General features: G+C 36.9%; 1 protein-coding gene and 1 long non-coding RNA gene across 2 annotated transcripts; one reads left to right on the top strand and one right to left on the bottom strand.

The window, feature by feature from the left end:
* Positions 1-1,438: 1,438 nt before the first annotated feature.
* On the top strand, positions 1,439-3,971 carry LOC18425994 (uncharacterized). The gene is made up of 2 exons (XM_006830527.4): positions 1,439-2,228; positions 3,611-3,971. The coding sequence occupies exons 1-2, from the start codon at positions 1,808-1,810 to the stop codon at positions 3,829-3,831; spliced, it is 642 nt and encodes a 213-aa protein (XP_006830590.2). The 5' UTR covers positions 1,439-1,807; the 3' UTR covers positions 3,832-3,971.
* A 3,232-nt stretch (positions 3,972-7,203) lies between these two features.
* LOC110006405 (uncharacterized) lies at positions 7,204-12,705 on the bottom strand. Its single transcript, XR_002279345.2, has 2 exons — positions 12,084-12,705; positions 7,204-11,919 (listed from the first exon to the last, which is right to left on the bottom strand). It is a non-coding gene; the product is annotated as an uncharacterized LOC110006405 (long non-coding RNA).
* Positions 12,706-22,651: the final 9,946 nt, after the last annotated feature.

Here is a 22,651-nt window from a genome sequence, read left to right as displayed (position 1 = left end):
TTCCTGTTTTCTTTCCTTTTGTTGTATTGCTTTCGTAGTAATTTTTCATCCGATCCATAAAAAGCTACTGTTAATTGTTCAGAAAAGAAAAAATTGAAAAGAAACCAACCAATTTTGGATGGAAAATGTTTTTATAGGGCGGCAGCCCTATTAAAATACTAAAGTCTCGCCTCAAAACTCATTGTAAATTGCAATTGTGGTGTTGGAAAACCTTGGAATTAATCATCTCAGTCTTGACCATTATGGTTGTTAAAAAACAGTAGGATTTTAGACCTAAATTTAATTTGTATTGTAACACATTATCTAGACCGTCTATTTCACCCTAAAAATAAGTGTTCATAGATTCACAAGATCTATACTATTTTACTTTCTTCAAAATTCTTAGTCGGCATTGGAAATGAAATTGATTTTAGAGCCATTATGGATATTTCCAACATCGAAAGTGCTTTTCAAACAAAATTTTGAGATCATAAAGCCTAAGCCTTATAGACAGACACGTATTATTTTCGGATTGTCTGCTAAGAACTTAAAAAAAAAAGGAAAAGATCTTCGTGCATCCTTTTTTAGGTTTCATTTCTCACTAACCGAAGTTTTAAAAATATATTTGGCGAGATAGAGAACTTATGTCTTATATCTTTTAACCCTTTAGACTAACTTTATCTCTTTTGACCACCTTTTAGCCCAAATAAAAGTTAAAAAGATATCTTTTTTTCTATTTTTTTCAAAACCACTTTTTCTCTTCCCATGTTTCGCTAAACATCTCTTCTACTTTTTTCAATATTTAAAAAATATTTTAAAATATATTTTTTAACATTAAAAAAATAAAGAGATAGAGGTTTGAAAAGAAACACGAGAAGAGAGAATGGAGTTTAGAAAAGAATAAAAAAAATATCTTTTGAACTTTTGTTCAGGTTAAAAAAAATAAAAGAGTTAAAAAAAATAAAATTAATCCAAAAATTTAAAAGATATAATAAATAGAATCTCTATACCGCCGTATGTTTTGAAATCATGAGTACCTTAAAAAAAGAGTGTGCAGAGATATTCCTATAAAAATAACCATCGGATAATTCTTAAATGATGAGAAAATTTCGTATAGGAAAACATGTTCTTCTATACCTCATTCGTGCGATAAAGTAAAAATAAAGAATGTCCCCTTACATCACCTGCGCGCTCCGGGAATGCAACAAGTTCTTGCGGTAAAAGAATGTCAGGAATGAGAGAGAAAGAAAGGAAAGCAAAAAAAGGAAAAATAATGATAAAAAAATGTCAGCACGTGGGTAATAACAAAGAGATGAAGTACTTGTAAATAAAAAATAAAATAAAATAAAATAAAGGAAAGAAAAGAAATGTCAGCATGTGGGTAATACCAAAGAGATGAAGTACTTTGTAAAAAAAAAAGAACAGAAAAGAGAGAAGAGAGAGAGAGAGATGAAGTGAAAGGGGGAGAAAGTGTATTATAAATCTGGGCAGTTGTATCGTTATGGACGAATCAATTGGTGGTCGATGAGAGAGCGAGAAGACTAAGACTTTTGGTTTTTTGGTGTAATCCATGGATCATAGTATAGTTTCCTAAGAAAAATAGGGGCACAAAAGTTAGGCACAAAACCCTACCCAAAGAAGTAGAGAGAGAAAAGGACAAGAGAGAGAGAGAGAAAAAGAGAAATAAAGAGTCTCTCGCTCCCCCACGTTGATGCCTGCGCCTTTCACGGGCCTTTCTCTATCATTCAATTAATCCTCTCTCTCTCTCAATGGACTTTTGTCTTCTCACTGCCCTGATGCCAAAACCAAACATTTTGGGCCAGGCAGCATGGGTGGTATCCTAGGCAAGTGCCATGGCAAGGAGGGGCGAGCACAAGTCCAGGCATTGAACAGAAGGATAGATGAACTCGAGGCTAAGCTCAGGCAAGTCACCTACAAGAGAGCCTGTGAAAAGAGGGCCCAAGTTCGCAGAGAAGCGGCTTGGTCACGGGAGCGGGCGCAAATGCAAGAGCAATTGGACGCGCTCTCGGAGTGCTGGGCGTGGTGTCGAGAGGGGGAGGGAGAGGGAGAAGGGGTGGTTGGTGTGAAGGTGATGGCTGGGATGATGAGGGAGGAGCAGGCTAGACACGACGAGGCGGTGGAGAGATGGAAGCGTCTGTATCTCGCGATCAAGTCGGAGCTCGACCACCTCGTCCAGAGGGCCGCGGCCACCAGTGCAATTGTGCCTACACCAACAGTGTCCCCTAAAAGTGAGTTCCTCAGTTTAGTGCCACTTCTTCGCACCATTCACTTAATTGTGTCTGCCCAAGTAGTAGCCAAAACAGTGAGACCTTAATACTAGTATATTAAGTAATCATCTTACACTACTGCATAACTGCCTCTCCCACGTACACCATTAATTACCTCATGGCTTTAAGAGAAGTCGGCAAGTTAATTATCATCAAAGCTTTTTTTAAACTAATTAAAGTCGGGCTATATAAATTCCGATATATCATCTTGCTCCATCAAAAAGTCATATCTTTAATGAAATCATAAATCCCAATAGCCTGATTGAGATTTATTGTCCCCGCAAGTAACCCAAAGCGAGTACTAAAATAACTAAACCTAACCCTAAAGGTTAGGTGAGGTAGGGTAATCTTTGCTTGGCTAAATAGAATCCATTCCTCCGGGCCTTTGCTTATACGACTAGGTGCACATTCCACCCGTTTTTGTAGGCGAACCCACTCCTACATTTATGTTAAGTATGGGGCTGGTCCTACCAACACTAAAACACATGATGTCATCAAAATTCAAAGTTCATTAATGTACCATATCCCATCAGAAAAACCTAAGTTTAAATGCCGTTAGGTAAGAGTTAAGCGTGGTCGGGCAAAACTAGTCTTCAAATTATTCACACACCTGATAAACATAAGTGTTTCGGAAGAAAGGTCAATGCAGTTATGTAAAGGATACCCTATTTTTAAAGTAAATCATTAGGGTTTAAGCAAGATAATAATAAAAATAGTGATTTTTGTACTGATCATAATTTTTTTTTTAATTATAAAATTTTTATTTATAGACGGAAATTACAAAGAAAGTCGGTCAACCTATGTTTTTTTATCTTTTTCAAAATTATCTCTCGGTCCGAGGTTCTTCGGACTGAATTTAATTTAAATTTTTTTAGTTTTTTTATTAGTTATATTTTTATGGGATTGTATACAATGAGACGATTTACCTTTCATACAAGGAGGTCACAATTAATTACAACCATCGGATGTGAGATCTGATTGCGTGGATGTGTAATAAAGTTAAAGAATTTTCTTTTTTTGAAGTTTGAGCGTAGCCAATGGAATAATTGAAACCATCTAATTTCACATCTAATGGTCAAGATTAATTGTGACCACCTTGTATCAAAGATAAATGATCTTATTGTATATATTTTCTATTTAAATTTAGTTTCCCTACTAAAAAAAACTAAAAAAAATTTAAAATTCGGTCCCTGAAATCCTGAAACAATTCTGAAAAAACTAACAAAAAGCGGGTTGACCAACCTTTTCACCTATAAATAGAGCATTCCTTAGGCCGATTCCTAATTTCTTTCTTTTAGGTAGAAGTAGAAGTAATTGTGGAATTGATCGGCTGGTTTTTGTAGAGGAAGGATGGTGCATGAGCGGGAAGGAGATAGAGAGAATGGAAATGGAATTGAAGTGCAAGGATGAGTTGATAGAAGGACTGAGGGCAAGCCTACGGAGCTCGGAGAGGGAGGTCGATATCTTGAAGCAGAGCCTTCGCATCCTCACCAATAGCTCCAATTCCAAACCGGTCCTAAAGGTCCTCCCTCATTCTCTTTTGATGGGGAGTTGCACCTTTTAGCAATATATAAATACCGGTTTCACCACTCTCAGTGTTTCTTACTCCAATAGGTCTTGTGGCTCCATCCTCTTATATTTAAATACTTCGATAAATATTTTGTATGAACACCTTAGCTTAAATTATTTATTTATCTGCTTGCCCATGCTGCCTTCCTAAGGTAATAATCATCATCATAATTTTTTCAAACTGTTCAATTTATCACTCTCGACTTGGATGTCAGAGGTGGGCCTTCGAGAGTTTTAGAATAAGCAAGAAGAATTCGTAAATCCTCTAGACGTATAGCTTGTATGGTTTTGAACCCAAATACTTTACCTACGATGGAAGTAAGCATGTTAGTAACATAACCATCAATTGGGGTGTAAATAATAAATAACGATGCTAATACGACCTAAGGCAGGCTCACATTCTTTTGATCAAGCTTAGTTTGATGCTGGGAGTCATTGTGTGTGTTGCATAAAAGCATCTTCTAGGCAATCAAGATTATGAATTTTATGAGACAATTATATTAGTTGAAAACACAAGTATCAACAATTCTTGAAATTCAGCCTAAGAAAACTGAGAAATGGGAAAGTGTGTGGTGCTGCCCCAGCCCACCCTGTGTAGCCGCTCCCTCAAAATCAATCAAAAAGATGTATTGATCCACAATTTAATAAATTTATTTCTGGACGTCAAGATCGAGTTTCAAATGGATTTGAAGCTCTAAAAATGCTTCGACTTTTGTGTTATTTCAACATCTGATACGAAAATAACGATTCAATATACCCTAGACTATTGATGTATACCATCTCTATGAGATCTATTTCAAAAAGGAAAAACTTTATATAATGCATAGGATCTATGAAGAAAAGTAAAGCCGCACCTCCAAATCCAGATGGAAAATGCAATTATGATGTCAAAATCCATTAAATCGATCATATCGATCTCAACCACAGTAGACCTAGAAAAAGTAGACTTCAAGTTTTAGAAATTAAATATCTAATAACACATTATCTAAACCATCAATTTTCAAGTATGTACAAATCTATCTCTATCAAACTATACATTTTTTTAGCTTTCAATTTCATAATCTGGGAACAAATTATCAAATCCGCACCATTTGTTGAGCTTCAAATTTCATAAATTACATTGTTTGGCATTATAAAAGTTTCCAACATCAAATTTCCATTTTTGAACAGGCTTTGATATGCAATTTTACTTTTTTAAGTACCTTATTGCAATCGAAAGCTTTAAAAAATGCCTATTTCATCCCGTCTCATACCAATCAATCTCCAATCATTCAAGCATGTTCCTTTTTACACGACCATGCTCCTACCCAAGCAAAAAGGAAAGAAGTTACATTGAATTTGGGGAAATTTTACATACTGGCCAGGTTTTTTCACCGTTATAATGGTATGGCTCAAAAATAACCCGTCATTACAAAAAAAAAAAGATTCATCTATGATTTTTTCTTTTTTTGACAAATTTGCTCTGATCCGATGTTTGAAACACCGTACCTCTTCGAAAACTTAGCTCTGCTATTTCTCTCTCCTCTCTCTTTTCAGTTTATTATCCATTGACTCCCTCTTTCTCTCTCTATCCTTCTTTTTTGGCGAGCAGCAGAGAGGGAGAGAATCAGTCTTATTCTTATGAATGTGTTGCTCCATCGATTCCAAGTTGTTTGCTTTTGGAGCTTCGATACCCTTTTACATATGCGTAGAAACACAGCCATTTGCTCTTTCTCATTGCCTCTTTCTCTCACTACAAACCCATTTGCACGTCTCTGGTCTCATTGCCCCTCTTTCTCTCTCCATAGGAATCTGTGTTATCGCACAAAATCAAGAATTTAGAGGGGCGTTGACTTCAACGTGCTCTCATCTCCTCAGGACTCTCCTCTCTCTCTCTCTCTCTCTCTCTCTCTCTCTCTCTCTCTAAGGTTACTTCCCACCCAGAAATAGAGGGCTGCAATATATTCTCTAGTTATCGCCAATATAGGAATACTTGCAAGTGCTTTACTCCTTGTTGGGTACCGCACCGTTGTTGCTAAATACTGTAAAAATCGGGATTCTTTTTTAAATAGAAACCCCAACAATGGTGACCTTGATTTCTTATATCCAAACCAAGCTCAAAATACGTAAATAAAGTGGCCCAACGTTTGAAACATGAAACTGAAAGTAAATTTGTCAAAAAAATAAAAAAAAAAATCATAATAGTGAATTCATCTTTTTAGATAATAACCACTATTTTTTACAATATTGTTATAACGTTACAAAAAAGTCTGATGCTTGAAACATGCGACTGAAAGTAAATTTGTCAAAAAAATAAAAAAACTGTGACCGTGAAGCCCTCTTTTTAGATAATAACCACTATTTTTTTACAACGGTAAAAAAAAAAAAAAAAATCCGCATGTTAATTTCCCTTGAATTTATGGAAAATGTGGATGATGTTTGTTGAGAGGGTACCACAAAGTGAGGCCTCACAGCAAGTGGAAAGTACAACAATAAATGTGATGCACATAGCAAAAGTTGAACTATCCAAAATGCCGAGTTATTTTCCAAGTTACGTCCGTGGGACTGGAGATGGAGCTAGTGGTAGAGCCCCAGCCCCAGGTTTTGACCTCCATTCTTATTGTCAAATTAAAAAAAAGTTGTCTATTCCAAAATTAAAAATAAAAATAATATATATATATATATATATATATATATATATATATATAAAAGTAATGATCTTACGAAACCCTCACACCCATGAGTGTAGGACCCCAAATGATCACCATTAAATTTGACACAGATCTCTAATAAAATCAAGTCCCACACGTATGTAAAACTTTTTTAAAGATATGTGTCAAATTTAATGGTGATCCTTTGAAATCCTACACACATAGGTGTAAGAGGGTCTCATAAGATCATTACTCTATATATAATATGTATTTATATATATATATATATATGGTCTAATAGTTCTTTCGAAAAAATAATTTCACAAGAAAGTAGCACGTTGTCTAGTGACATCCATAGATAAAACCCCTTCAAATCTTAGGTAAGACCAAAAATTGCCCTTAAAAGGCTGCCGTGGGACCATACTGTACATTTTGTCGGCTCGGAAGACACCCATTTAGGATGATTTTCGGGGGCCCCATGTTATCCTAAAGACATCCAATTACACGTTGATGTTGAGTCCTTAAAACCTGAGATTCAATAAGAATGGAGGTGAACATTCGGAATAAAGCATAACGTTATAGTGATTCGTTTGAACTCGAAAATCCACAATGTCATTGTTCACCTCTTAGATGAATCCAAAAAAAAAAAAAATTTTGAAGTTGAAAGTATGAGTCCAAACCCAGTCTAGAATCAATCTTCGGAATGCACTTGGAATAATAATTTAAACTTCATATCATTTTTCTTTTTTGATTTATTTAAGAGGTAAACAATGACAATTGCAGATTTTCGAGCTCAAACGAATCGCTATAACATTGTGCTTTATGTCAAAACACTGCAGGAACACCAAATATTTTCCGTGAACGGTCTGATTTCGCATGCCCCAAACAACAGCCACATATGGGATGCTCTAGAAGAGTTAATTACTCTAGACGGCAAGAGACTCAGGAGGATTTTTTACTTGTTTTTCGCAAGACATCTTTGATCCACAGGATGATCAATTCCCCCAAACAGATGAACAATTCCCTCTGAGAAAAAAAAGAGTTCCTCTGAGGTAGTTATGGTCATCTATTGCATAGACGATTCGTGCTTCTCACTATTGAAGCAGTATTGAACTAGACAATTTTAAGAGAGATTCTCTTCTTTTCTTTTCTTTTTCCCAGAATTAATCTCTGAAATAAATGAAGGATATTTGCAACTTTTTTATTGTCAATCTAATTCCTCTAAGAGGGTTTAGCCTGTAGCAGCAGGCGTACAATCTGAACCTCAGGAGCACGAAATCTTTTCCCTAACAAGGCTATCCCATTCCTGCTGCTTGTTTTCATTGAACAAAATATTGGCGGCAAGGCAACAGAGGTGACCATAACAATGTTTTTCACGTTATTGCACACTGTAAGAAAACTAAGACTTCAACTTCAATAGCGCTGCAATGGGCTACGAATTGATAGCCATGATAATTAGATAATTTAAATAAATAAATAAGTTAAAATAAGGCCTAGGCCTTATGGGAAAATTGCATCTCAAATCTCACTAAAAATTCTAATTTCGGAAGAGTACAATAGACAACCAGAACTAGGAATGCTAACCAGCAATGCCAGCTTGCAAGCTAATTGAAAAAGCCAAGACAAGCTTGAGCTCGACAGGCATTTTAAGGTAATCTTCGATTGTACTTGGTTTGAGTGGGTTTGATATCCATATTTAATTAACAGCTTTCTATGCTTTCCCCTATCCAACCATCCATTCTAAATGGATGGCAAATATGACCCCAATTACATTGTCAGACTTTACACTATTTTTAATAATTTTTTTAGAAACTATTTTGAAACTAAATTTTGTGGGTCCACTCCTCTCTTAAAGTTGCACCGGTAAAAAATATAAAAAAAATATTCTCAACAAAATAAAATAATCAAAATAAAATTTCCAATGATATTTTGGTCATTATATTTTATCGAAAAGTATTTTAAAATATATTTTTAATTGCGCCCCATTATGATGATGACACGTACCAAATTTCTTATTCACAAAATTTGTAGAAACAAAAGTAATACTCTGCGGCATTGGATCTAAATCAAATGATCAATGGCTCACTTGATCTAAATTGAACGGCTGGATGGGGGAAAGCACGTTTCTTCTATGCAGTAGATGTAGAGGAAGCATAGAAACCTTTTCCTGTTAATAAAGCTTGCAGCATAGAATTAGAGCTTATGATTTCCTTGCTTGTAGATTGACCTGCCCTTTTTTCTGGCTTGCTTTAGTAAGATTATGGGGCTTGTTAATATGCACTTGACTTCTGTTTGGGCTTGCTTAAGTAAACAAGCTACGCCAGTCCATGCTCAAACTTACCTCCCTTCTTCAAGCCAAGTTCAAGCTAGGTGGCCCAAGCTCGAGAAAACGTGAACATTTCCAGGGGCAAAGATCCCAGAGAAGGGCCGATGCCTCAACTTAGCGTTTCGCCCAACATTCCCACCACCAACATATCAAAAATAATAAAAATAAAATTGGAGGAGAATTAAAGATGATGAAAAATCTCCAGATAGCGTATTGATCTAAGAGATCATTGGGAACGGCTCCTTCAATTGATGTTTCAAATTAGTAGAACTGCAGAAAACAGCTTAGGCAATGCTATGAATTAACAGTGATAGGAATGAAACATGACTTTTGTGGGATCCATTCATGAGCTTGCACAGAAGGAAACGTGGGCTGAATGGAGTTGTCTTTGGAGTTGCCCATGGGAGGATGTTCATAGGAGTGCAAAGGGTTCATAATTTATTGGAGCTAATAATTGGAGAACAAGTGCTCTCAATAAGGGCCAGGCCAGTTACAAAACTGTTTCCTCCCTTACCCATGAATACACCCGATTCATAAATATATTTATGAGAAGAAAATAAATTTTCAGAACACCACAAAGATTTTCAGTATTGAAACATCTTTCGACACTACAAACCACACCCTTAGAAAAATTTCACAATTCTTTAAGCAATTTGGAATCTTAGACTGAGGGAGAGAAGCCAGACAATAAACTGGAAGACCATTTGAGAGTATTTCCAAAATAAAAAAATTTGACTCAGATTTCATGTGCATGTGTGTTTATGCTCCTGTGTGTGCATGCGTGTGTGTGCAAGCGTGCGCGTGTGCGTGTGTGAGAGAGAGAAAGAAAATTTCACCACCGCAAATGCAGCAGGGAAACATGGAAGACAAGGAGAAAACCCATTAGGTAGACAAGATAACCATACATATGGTGGAAATAAAATGTCCCCGGAATGTTAAAACCCACACGCATACTCACACATAGATAGAGAGAGAGAGAGAGAGAGTGACTAGCTAGGATTCGCTTTTGAAAAAAAAAAAAGTGCTTGAAGAGGGAGCTACCGAAAGGAGGAGCTGTATGCGTAGAAGCAAGTTAAGCTCATCCTTCGGGTGTCACCAGAAGGAGGAAGCGAAGCCATTTAGTATACTTGGCCTCGCCCCTTTAGCATAGTACTTGAAGCAAAGTGAAATAGAAATTGACTGCCACAAAATGTGTTAATAATAATAGACATTGCTGGCAACAAAAAGAAAAAAGATTAAGGCACGTTGGAACTTCAGCAGCAATCACCCAAAATTACGGTGAAAGGAAGCCATTCTGAATTTTTTTTTAATGAAAGGATAAGAGAGGCACTGTAAAATAAAACGAGCAAACCCACTTCCAACAACTTTCAGTACTACATCAAAAAAACAAGCAAGCACTCAAATCAGAAAAAAGAAAACAGAAACATCAATCCTTACCTTTACCTCGAGATCTGAGGGCTCAGGGCTAATCTCATGAACACGATTCACAATGCCAAGAAAGCCAGCCTTTAGACCGTGACTCATCTTAACCCAAATTCATTAAGGAAACACAATTGAAGTGCACACTAAACCCGCTGTCAAGGGGTATGTGATCAATCAACTGAGAAGAAAAGGCACTCAAAACATCAGTTGCCTTTGATATCAGACAAGAAATGGTCTGCTTTGGGCCTAAGGGATCTTCCATCAGAACCAGAGGTTATCATACTGAGAACCATGTATCAAAGGCGAGAAGACAAAGTTTGAATCATTGGCATCTTCTAAGAAGACCAATTTATGGAGTTCTAGAGAGAAGCTGAGCTGGTAACAAATCTATTCTAAACTAAAACAGATATCTCAAAGAGAACCAGTAAGCCCAGCCAAATTGTGTCCCTCACCCACAACATAATATCATCAATCCGAGTTCGCTAACATGCAAGAACTCTAAGTTGCCTAACCAGATCAGTTTGATGCATAAGAGTTACCAGATCAGTTTGATGCATAAGAGTTACAACACCATGGTTCAATATTCAACCCAAACAGGGGATGCATAGATGTAGTGAAGGACCAGCTTCACGAAAAAGTAAATCAGGACTTAATAAGTTTTCCCACATACTCAGAGACTAAAATAAGTTATAAGGAAGCAAGCTGAATAATATGCACCCACCTACCCTCATCAAGGACCTCAGTAGTAACAGAACTCACCAACCTTCCCTCATCAAGGAGATCAGAAGTAACAGAACTCATCAAGGAGCTCAGTAGTAACAGAATCATGTGCAAGGGATAAAGCAGGCCATTATGAAGAAATTCCAAGCTTAGGAACTTCAATGATAAACTATAAAGTATCATATTTGCAAGCTAAGGAACTTGAATGATAAACCATAAAATATCATATCTGATGGCATAATGAAGAAATTCCTCATCCTTGCTTTTGATTGTAACACCTCACTCCGTGTCGAATAAGCATAATCAAAACTAGACCGCAGGAACCAGTAGGAGCCAGTCCTGGTTAATTGTGATTCTGTGTTGGGAATATTACTCACTATGGGTAAAATTGTTCAAATACAGGCCAGACTAAACCGACTATGTAGTAGATTTGTTCATTGCTTAGAAAATTAGAGAATCGTCATATCTAACATACACACATTGGGCTGCAGTTAAGAGTAGGACACATCTCGTTCAGCGAGGGTACGTTCATTCACGAAGATATGCTCTAAATTTTCCCTTCTATTTACTATTAAGAATTTTCTTCCTGTTGTGAAAATGAAGTTAAATTATATTGTTTTGTAATAGTTGGAATACTTTTGCTCAAGGATATAGTTAACTTTTTTATCTTTAAAATTTCATATTTTAGTAATTTTTATCTTCATGGGCTTAGTAAAAGGACATTTTCTTTTTAAGGATATTAATTTGAGATCTCCATCTTCTCGTTATTATTTTTCGAATGTCAATTTGGGACTTGGTGAGACCTTAACCACCTCTACCAAGAGACCCTTCTCCATTTTGCTCCAACTATATTTATTTGCTGAATTTTCAATTTTAAATTGCTTAATGACTTCAATGCACATGCAAAACAGATGTTTGACTGATACCAAAGTGCAAGTGACCTTGACTGGTTTAGATGGTGTAAACATCAAAATGGATCACTGCCCTGTAAAAGAGAGCAATTCAACAATTATACAAGACTAGAACTTTACAATTGCAGCAATAAAAGAGTTACATCACCTCAAACAAGCAAACAAAATATTAAAAAAAATTAAATAAAAAAGCAACATAAAAGGCACCAGGGATCTGACTGTAACCATCAAACCTTACCTTTTCCTGGAAATTCGCAGGCTTAGGGCTAGTCTAGTAAATCGAATTCACCGTGTTAAGAAGTCAAGCCTTGAGACCGTAACTCTTATCAACCCAAAATCCATTAACAAAGCTCAACTGAGGTCCTCCACTATGAGAAATCGATCAAATAAGAAGGATATAAATTAGGATTGATTCCCTCAAATCCATGGCTGATTGCTCCAAAGACCCTTTGTGTTTGAAAAAATTGGGATCCTATTCTCCCTTTCATGTATGATCAAATAAGAAGGATCTAATACGGTAAAAATTCAAGGGTTTATCAGCGAGAAAAATGGAAGCAAATTTCTAGGGTTTAACAGCAGGGTTGGGTGGGGTTTTTTTTAGTAAGAATATCTTATTAGCGAAACATCTGCGAGAAGTCATGCGTTTGCCTGATTTTTTTAGCGCAAATGGATGTGGACTAGATCGAGTTTGCTCTTTAAAATAAAATAAATATTTTTGATCTTTTTTTATTATTATTTTGCTCTTAATGCCTTGCGTCTTTGGTTGCTCAATCGATGACGTTCCACATGAAAGTCTTGAAAACTGTTCTAATCAATTAGATCTATTAACAATTGAAAATCTTGAAAATAGATGGTCTATGTAATGTATTGTAAGATGCACTATTTTATAGACTCGAAATCTTTTTTTTCTTTTTATATTTATACATCTCGATGTTGTGATAATTAATTCGAAGGTTTTCCAACATCCAAACAACCTTTCATGATGGAGAGAGTTTTGAGGTACAACTTTAATTCTATATTTTAAGGTTGAAACCTTATATAAACTTGTTTTATTTTTAAAGGGCGCGGTTAGTATAAGGCCGGGGCTCTAAACAATAAAAATAAAGCGCACTTTCAAAAAAGTATTGAGAAATATGGTTTCAATACTAGAAATCTTTGTGATTGCTTTAAAATATATTTTCACCTCTAATTCTAAAATTTAAAGCCTCAAAAATTGTGTCGATTGAGTAGATCTATGAAAACTTGAAAATTTTGAAAACTATTGATCCAAACATGCATTACAAGATACACTATTTCCAAAAAATAAAATCCATTTTTTTCTCATGTCTATGGATCTTGAGGTTGAGATGATAAAATTAAAGATATTTGAACATCAAAACAATCTCTTTTGGTGAAAATTTTTAGGTGTCCTAATTTTATTGTTTAAAGCCTCACACTTATATAAACTTTTTCCTTATAATGTAATGCACAATACACATTCACCATTGTCATGATATACACAACTTGCCACACCATCTTGTTATGCTGCGCATGCAACAGTGCGTGTCTGGCTTATTTTGCACAATTGCATCCGTTCATTGTGCATTTTGCATACGTGTTTATGTGAAGGAAAAAGTTTATATAAGATGTCAACCTTATATTATACGAGTAAGGGGCAACTAAAAAATCCACTAAAGAAGGTTGTTTTTTATGGATTTTAATAGAGCAGAATGGAGAATCAGGACTCATGTAGTCTATCCCAATTAATAGAGAAAATGCTAAAATGATAATAATGATGAGAGAAGGTTGTTCCTATGCTAGAAAACCCTTGAATTGATCATCTCCACCTCAAAATTCATAGACATGAATAAATGAATTTTTAGTCCTAAAAATAGTTCAACTTCTAACACATTATGGACCGTCCATTTTCAATATTTTCGAGTGTGTATAGATCTATTTGATCATCACTATTTCGGGAATTTTAAATTTCATAATTGGGGGGCAACAATAGATTTTCATATCATCGGAAGTCTTTGCGGCCCAGAAATTGCATTTTCAGCCTAGTTTTGAGGTGCTCCTTACTTCAATAGTATAAGGTTAATACCTTATAAAACCTCACCCTGAATGGACCATGATCACATGCCCATCACTCTTGTGCTTAGCTGCCCCGTGCATTTGTGAATGTGTTTTGCGATCCCTACATCGTGTAATTTGCACAACTATTGCTTCCACACCAACTCTCGTTGTGCACAATGCAATATAGGAAAGGTTGTCTTGATACCCAATAACCCTACAATTGAAGAGCTCGATTTTGAAATGTATGGATAAAAAATAAAAAATGGATTCCATGTCCTAAAAGTAGTGGATCTTGTAATACATTATCTGCACCCACCCCTCAACTTTCTGTATGCACCCCTTGAAAAGTAGGCTACCATCCCGTAGCCCTTTCCTACCCCTGTGGCTTCCCTGCTCTACATCTTCCCTAACACTTATCCACAAAAACCTCTCTTAGCCAGAAACACCCATCCTTCCATTATGGCTGCCCTTAGAGTCACCTTTCTTGATGCCCTTGACCTTGATGTTCCTGTGACTGCTCCCTCTGTGCCTTTCCCCGACGATATTGTGAAGATGACCTTCTCTGAGTGGGAATCGGGGAATGCTTGGGGCCACCTTTCCCTGAAGGCCCCTTCTATGCTGGCAGTTGAAAGCCACGTCTCAAAGGGTCTCCCGAAGACCCCTTCCATTTTAGTGGTTGAATCCTTGGATTCCTCCGAAGAGGACCTCTCTCCACGCTCTAAGAACTGATCTCCTTCTCAAATCAAGAAAGCTGAGGTTCGAGAAAAGGCGGCTAAGATGTTGGATGCAATGCAAGTGCACTTCTCAGGAGTTGTTAAGATTGTCGAAGAAGCCTTAGTGCCCGTTGTGGAGATGCCTGCACCAAACCCTCGCCCAAGGAGAACCCCCTCAAGACTGCAGAGGGAGGTGGAAGAATTGACAACTAGATTGTCTTTCAGCCCACTCGCTACTGGCCCACCAGTGGGTCACTAGGGGAGGCAAGGACTTCCATCCCAAATGAAGATCCTTTCTAGAGAAGGGCGTTGGCTCAGTTCGTGAGCCGGCACCAGCCTCCTTTCGTTCTCTTGCAAGAAACTAAACTCTAGTCCATAGGCCTCTCCTTGGCGTATTGTTTTTGGAGCCGTGGCCCAGTTGATTTAGTTTTTTTCCATTTGTTAGCCTCTCTGGAGGTCTTTTATCTATATGGGACCCCATTGTTGTGGGTGTCACCATTTTGGATTGTACCCTCTACTCTTTGAACCTTTTTGTTTCCTTCCCTCCCTTTTTCTCTTGTGCGCTTTCTAATGTATACGACCCAAAGGCAATGGTTGATAAATAAGCTTTTTTTAGTATGCTTTCTGCTTTTGTTGATTCTTTGAGTGTGCCATAGTGTAGTATGGGTGATTTCACTCAAATTAGATGGCCTCACGAGAGCCTATCTAATCCTCTTCTTAACTCTTCTATAGTTATCTTAGATAGTTTTATCTCATCATTGGGTCTCCTTGACCTTAGCATCATTGGCACATATTTTACTTGGAGTAACAATTCTGCAATTAGGCTGCAAATGTCGAGAATCGACCTAGTCATTATGACCCAGGATTGGGAATCGAGGTATCCCAAATCTTCTATTCTAGCACTCCCTCACATTGCTTCTGATCATGTCCCTCTAGTCTTGGACACTGAGGGTAAAAGGTTTGGGCCAACACCTTTTCGTTTCAAGCTCAAGTGACTAAAAGAGCCAAGCCTTAAGCTTTTAGTGCCTTAGGTCCGGAATAATAACAACCTCTATGGTTGGCCGGGCCACGTTCTTATGTCTAAGCTCAGATTTCTCAAAACCAAGCTTTGCCAGTGGAGTAAAAACACTTTTGGCTCTCTTGTAGAGTCCATTGCTGCTACTACCGTTGGAATTGAGATCCTTAATGCTTTGGAACAAAACTTGGGAGGCGTAATCAAATTCAGGCCAGATCGTCGTTAAATGCATTCTGGACGACTTGCTCAAAAAGGAAGAAACCTACTAGTTTCAGCGGCCTAGATCGAAATGGGTTAAAGAAGGTGACAACAATACAAAATATTTCCACACTTTGGCAAATTCCAGAAAGAGACAAAACTCTCTCGGGGGCCTTCATATTGAGGGAGTCAACCCAGAAGATTCTGAAGCCATGGAAATAGCAATTGTCAACCACTTCAAAGCTGCCTTTGTAGGGGAACCTCGTCTCCCGTGCTCTTTGGAAGATGTCCCCTTTAATTCTCTCTCTCAGGGTCAAGCTGACGAATTGATGGTCCTTTTTTTTGAAGAATAAGTCAAATTGGCAATTTTTAGTCTTCTCAGAGATAAAGCTCTTGGGCCTGATGGGTTCCCCTTAGTCTTTTTCCAAGATTATTGGGACCTCGTAAAAATCGACGTGCTTCGCTGGATCTCTCAGTTCCACGTTGACGTGTTTGTAAGTAACTCCATTAATTCCAGTTTTGTTGGTCTCATCCCTAAAAAGGCCACAATTGAATCTCTAAATGACATCCGTCTTATTAGTCTCTTCTCGGTAGTCTATAAGATCCTAGCCAAAGTTCTGGGCAATAGGCTAAGGAAGTTCTTGCACTGTGTCGTTCAAGGCAAATGGCCTTCACTAAAGACAAACAGATCATGGACGTGGTCCTTATCACCAACGAAGTGATTCATTTAGTGGCTAGCTCTTGAAGCAGAGGAGCCTTCCTCAAGCTAGATTTTGAGAAAGCGTATGATAGAGCGGATTGGGACTTTCTTGGCGATATCATGAGACTTATGGGCTTTGGAGTTAGATGGAGAGGATGGAATATGGGATGCTTAGCTTCGACTCATGTCTCAATCCTTGTCAATGGAAAGTCTTGTAGTTACTTCAAAGCTTCGAGAGGCCTCAGGCAAGGAGACCCACTATCCCCCTTCTTTTTCACCTTTGTAGTTGAATCATTCAGCAAGATGCTCAATGGTGTCTCAGGTAAAGGCATGATCAAGGGGTTGCTTCCTAGATCGGGGGGCTCTCCCTTGAACCATCTTCAATATGCCGATGACACCTTGCTCTTGCTAGAAGCCTCGGAAGAAAACATTCACAATACTTGGCTCTTTCTTAAGTGCTACGAGCTTATTTCGGGGGATAAATTAAATATGGCTAAACTAGGTTGTTGGGCGTAAACTGTGACTAAGCACCATCTTAACGACTGGGATCTCTGGATGGAATACCAGATCGATTCTTTCCCTACCAAGTACCTTGGCATCCCTCTGTCTGTTACCTCTTTGTCAAGGGGTGGGACCCAATGATCAGTAGATTCCAACATAAGCTGGACGGGTGGAAGTCCAGATACCTCTCTTTAAGGGGAAGAATCACTCTTATTAAAGCCACCCTATCAAATATGCCCATTTACTACCTTTCCCTTTTCAGAGCTCCACCTTGGGACATTAAGAAGCTTGAGTCCTTGATTAGTCCTATGGAACGGCAGTCAACACCAGAAGAAGATTTACCTTCTTAAATGGTCTTCAGTTTGCTTGCTCAAAAAAGGAGGAGGCCTGGGTATCAGATGTCTTGAGGTTGTTAATGACACCTTATTCACCAAATGGTGGTGGTGGCTGTCGAGGAATTAGGGGCTTCTTTGGGAGAACATTATCTTAGAGAAATCTGGGAGAGACCTGGAAGGACTTATTGCTCGTCGCTTTCCTGCTAGAGCCACAATGTCCTGGGTTTGGAAAGGAATTCTTTCGATGAGGAACCTATTTCAGACTTACTCCAGGATGGTGGTTAGGTGTGGCTCTTTGACTAAGGTCTGGCATAGCAAATGGTTGCTGCAATACCCACTTAAAGTGGCTTTCCATAGCTCTACCACCGGCCTACCCAGAATTTTGGGAATGTTGATTCAGTTATCTCACAAAATGGCATTCTTCCAGTGTGGGAGATTAAGCTGGACGTTTGACGGGTTGTTAGGATAATGGAACAACCGTTCTTGGAATTGATGGAAGCTTTACATGAAGTCTACTACTATCCTTTCAGAAGGGATAGGCTGGTTTGGACCCCTACTACTAATGGGGCCCTCTCAGTGGCTGCTTTGTATGAAATACTTTGTCATGATCGTCTTTTTAACGTCAACTGCAAGGCTACAACCTTTTGGAAATGTAAAGCAATGCACCGAGTTAAGGCTTTCATGTGGTTGCTCGGCCTTCGTCGTCCTCTGGTGATAGACCAGCTCTGCAAGAGAGGTATGATCATCCGTTCAATGTGCCTCCTGTGCAAAAGAGATGAAGAAGTGATAGACCACTTCTTTTTACAGTGCCCCCTTATGAAGTTTGGGACTAGGTCCTTAAAGCAGCGGGTTTCTCCTGGGCCCCTCATTCCTCTATAGATGACACTCTCTTGCAGATTTGGTCTCCCCCTCTCCCTTCTCCTGGTTTGGCCCTGTGGAAGATTTTCTTAGCTGCAATGATTTGGACAATCTGGAAGAAAGAAACCTTCGCGCCTTTAAAGGAAAAAAGAAAAATCTTGCACAAATCATTAGATCTGCACAACTGCTTTGGTCCATTGGGGATCTGTAGTTGGACCCTTTTGCTTGATCCCAAGGGAGTGTTTCTCCACTCAACTTAAGGAGCTTCTCATCTTCAGGAAGCAGAAGCTCTCTAGAAGCGCCTCCTAGGAGAGTTCACCTTTGGCTTGGCTCAAATTTAATTTCGACGGCAATCTTAGGTCTCAAGAAGGCTTGGCTAGTTATGGTGGTCTTCTCCGTGATTCCAATGGAGCGGTATTATGGCAATATCAGGGAAGGTCTCATATCTGCAATATTAACAAGATATGGCTGAGGGCTCTGAAAGAAGGGATTCTTAAACTGCACCTCGAGATGAAAGAATTATTATTGCAAGGGACTCAACCAACGTCATCTCCTGGTGTAGATGCCCAAACAAGGTGCCTTGGGCATTAACATCCGCTATGGATGTCATCGTCTTATGATTGCAGGGCAATGAGGTGGACTTTCGTCACATCTTCTGTGAACATAATATGGAAGCTGATACTCTTGTTAAAGAGGGAGCTTTGTTGTAACTAGCCTCTCCTCGTTGGGGCTGCCTTTATTTTTTCTCTCCTTTTTTTGTGTTTTTTTTTATCTTGTAACTCTTCATTCTCTCACTGAATTTCTTATCGTTTCAAAAGAAAAAAAATAGGGCTATATTCAACGGTCAAAGTCTATCTTCATTTTCATTTTTTATTTAAATAGTATATTCATATGAAATCTTGGGTATAAAATAATTTTTATAAGGAGAATTAAATAAAATAATATTAAAATAGTTTAAATAAAAAAACGAAAATACCCCAAAATGTATTTTAATCAAGATTTTTTGTGCAAGATAATTTTTTTTATCATTTTTATTTGGTTCTCCTTAGAAAAATTAATTCATACCCAAAATTTTAGATAAATATAATTTGAAAAAAAAATAAAAATGTATTTATTGTATAGTCCTTGAATGATACCATGTTCAATCTGAGCCATTAAATGGTGCATAAGCACCCTTCAAGCATCCACACGTTGTGGATGCTATTCCATACTATATTATAAGAGAGTGAGTCCCTTAACTATCTTAGTAGGGGATGACTTTGTCTTGCATGCGACGTTATGAATCGTTGTGAGGACTAGAATGGAGTTATAAAAGTTGTGCAGAGTTTTTTTGGTGAGGGGGTGATTTTTCGACCTTTGAATGATTAAATAGTTCTTTATATGTTAATAGACAGGATAAAACCATTTATTTTTTGTACAAGGAGTTATAATTATTATTGATTGTTGGTTGTGAAATCGGGTGGTTGAGGATGTTTCACTAATTGGGCACAAAGTCTAAAAACAAAATTTCTCAAAAGTTGTGATGCATTTCGATATGTCGGATTTCAAACCAATGACTAAAAGCAATAGTGACCTTCTTGTATTAAAAGTAAATGATGATATAGTATACAATTTTTAATCAAACATGAAAAATTAATAAGTTTTAGAAGGGTCTTAGTATCCAAAAAGGCCCCAAAGTTGTGAGGCTATTAGGATCATAAATATCTACAAAGTCTCAAGAGTATTTTCAAGGTCAGTGATTGCTAAGATAAATGGAGTTCATTTGAAATTTTTAGTCTCAAATAAATCGCCATAATGTGTTTTACACATGGGAGTAGATGTATTTAATGGGAAAAGTTTATATAAGGTTAACACCATAAAATGTTGAATTGGAGTGCACTTCCAAATTACTTCGAAAGAGATAGTTTTTATTTTGGAAAAAGATCCAATTGATCATTTAGGCATCGAAGTGTATAAATATGGAGAAAAAATAAATAAATAAAAGAGATTGTAAATCCTAAAAATAGGACACCTTGCAACATATTATCTAAACCATCCATTTTCAAGATTTTCTATAGATCTTCTTGTTTTGACCAATTTTAGAGTTTAAAATTTTATTATTAATGATAAAAATAGATTCGCATACCATCCTAAGAATTCTCGATACAAAATTTCATATCATGACAAAATTTGGAAGTGCACCTTACTTCGATTGTTTAATATTGCAACCTTTTGCAAACCTATAATGAAGGACTGTTAATTAAAACTAACCCAATTGCTAGGCGGGCCTGCGGTTGCATCAATATTTACACAGCTCTCTCGGATACAAAATGTTGGTCTAGCACTTGAAAGAATTGTTTTTCTGGTCTAGCACTTGACATCTTTTTTTTTTTTTGGGTAATTCAATGGGGATGATGAGCCCCTACCTATTTTTCGAAATTGTTAGTGGTTTTTTAATGCATTAGGTAAGAATGGAAACCTAAACCTTAGTTGGGGTATAAGTGGTGCTACCACCACAACCCCAACCCCATTCTTGCACTTGACGTCTCTCTCTCTCTCAAAAGGCCTTTATTCTTGCGATGACCATTCTATTTTTTATCTCCAAGACTTTTTGGATCAATAACAAAAAAAAGGCTTTTTGGACCATAATTTGGAAAATTTACAATACTCGTTACAAGGATTGTTTGAAGTAGTGTTCGAAAAATCAAACCAGAATGGTTAACTAGACATGGGGACACGAGTAGTTGGAACCAGTACTGGCCAACTGGGCTGTTAACGGACTGGTTTGGTAGGATAAATTTTTTTAATGGGTCAAAAATCCTAAAAAAATAAATAAATAAAATAGAAAAATATAGATTAAGTGTATACTATCTACATAGCAAAAAAATTTATATACTATCTTATTACCTATATTTATCTAAAAAAGAAAATTAAAACTTTTTTAATCAAATAGCAAAAGATTAGTAATAGATAGCTAACTTATAATTTAATCCATCTGAATATTATACTGCCATAATAAGGAGTTAATTTATAAAACTATATCATGCACTTAAAAAAAAAAAAAGAGCAAAAGAACAAAAATTTGGATGGTGATCAGCCATAAGAAATTTAATGTGTAAATTCTCTCATGAGTATTTGTTAGTGGTTTTTTGAAATTATAAATGAAAACGCCCACGGCAGTCAAAAGGGTAAAATTTATCTAAAACCTTTTTTTCCATTTTATGTTTTATGAATTAAGGTCGGTTCGACATTAGAAGTGCTGAACCATTGGGAAAAATACCAAACCAATCCTTGACGCATCTATTTTGCTTGGAATTCCAAAGCTTATTGGTTTTGAGAAAATGGGAAGCTTGTGGCATGGAAATGTTTAAAATAGGGAAGTTTTTGTTATGCTGTATTTAAGGCTTAATTTAAGATGAAAAGTATGCTTCATAGGCACCCTATATTTAACTTCTAATTTAAGATAAAACATATGCCTCACATTCTACGCACCCTAATATATTCTCTCCCACAAATAAGGACAACATACAAGGCTCCATTCTTGCATGGGTGAGGTTTGTACAAGGTGCTAACTTTATACTGTTGAAATAAGGTGCACCCCAAAACTATATCAAAAATGTAATTTTGATGCTGCAAACTATTGTGATGATAAGAAAATTTATTGCTACCCCAATTATGAATACTTGAAAATCTTGAAAATAGATGGTTCAAATAATATGCTAGAAGATGAACTATTTTTAGGACAAAAAATCATCTTTCTTTCATATGTATGGATCTCGAGGTCTAGATGATCGATTTGAGAGTATTACAGCCTAGGAAAAACCTTCTCAGTGGATTTTTTGGGTGTACCTATACAGTTGACACCTTATATAAACTTTTTCCTTCTTTATATTTTATATCGAAAAGTAGTATGTGGGTTAGGGGACACACTTCTACAGTAGCATCCCCTAATGCATGGATGTAGAAAATTGGTCATCCCAAAAAAACTCTAAAATCAATGGTATCGAAACATCTATCTTGTAGACGGATGTAAAAAAATGCCATCCCTAAAAACTTTAAAAATCAATGATGTCAACTTATATTGCAAATTTTACTTTTTATTTTATTTTTTATTTTTTACCAATGTTATTAACTTTATTAATCTAGAGGAATAATACAAACTGATTTACATCATTAAAAACCAAAAGTACTTATGAGTTCACCCCTCTCTTAGCTAGAGAATCAGCCCAAGAGTTGGCCTTCCTGTAAACTTATTGGAATGTAACCACTAACCCTCCAGTCAAGTCAAGTATCTCCCATCACAAACGCTTTAAGGATCATGGCACACACTGCATATTTGTGCACCAATATTTTTGGATTAACCTCAACTACAAATGAAGCACGTATATTTTTGGATTTAAAAAGCTTCATAATAGAGTTGACATTTCTACGTGATTGGCAGTAGCATAATTC

Source organism: Amborella trichopoda, chromosome 7, assembly GCF_054954075.1.
Source record: "Amborella trichopoda isolate Santa Cruz 75 chromosome 7, AtrichopodaSantaCruz75HAP2 v2.0, whole genome shotgun sequence".
Lineage (NCBI taxonomy): Eukaryota > Viridiplantae > Streptophyta > Magnoliopsida > Amborellales > Amborellaceae > Amborella > Amborella trichopoda.
Note: the sequence above shows the minus strand (reverse complement) of the source record. Positions and strands in the feature narration are given on the sequence as shown.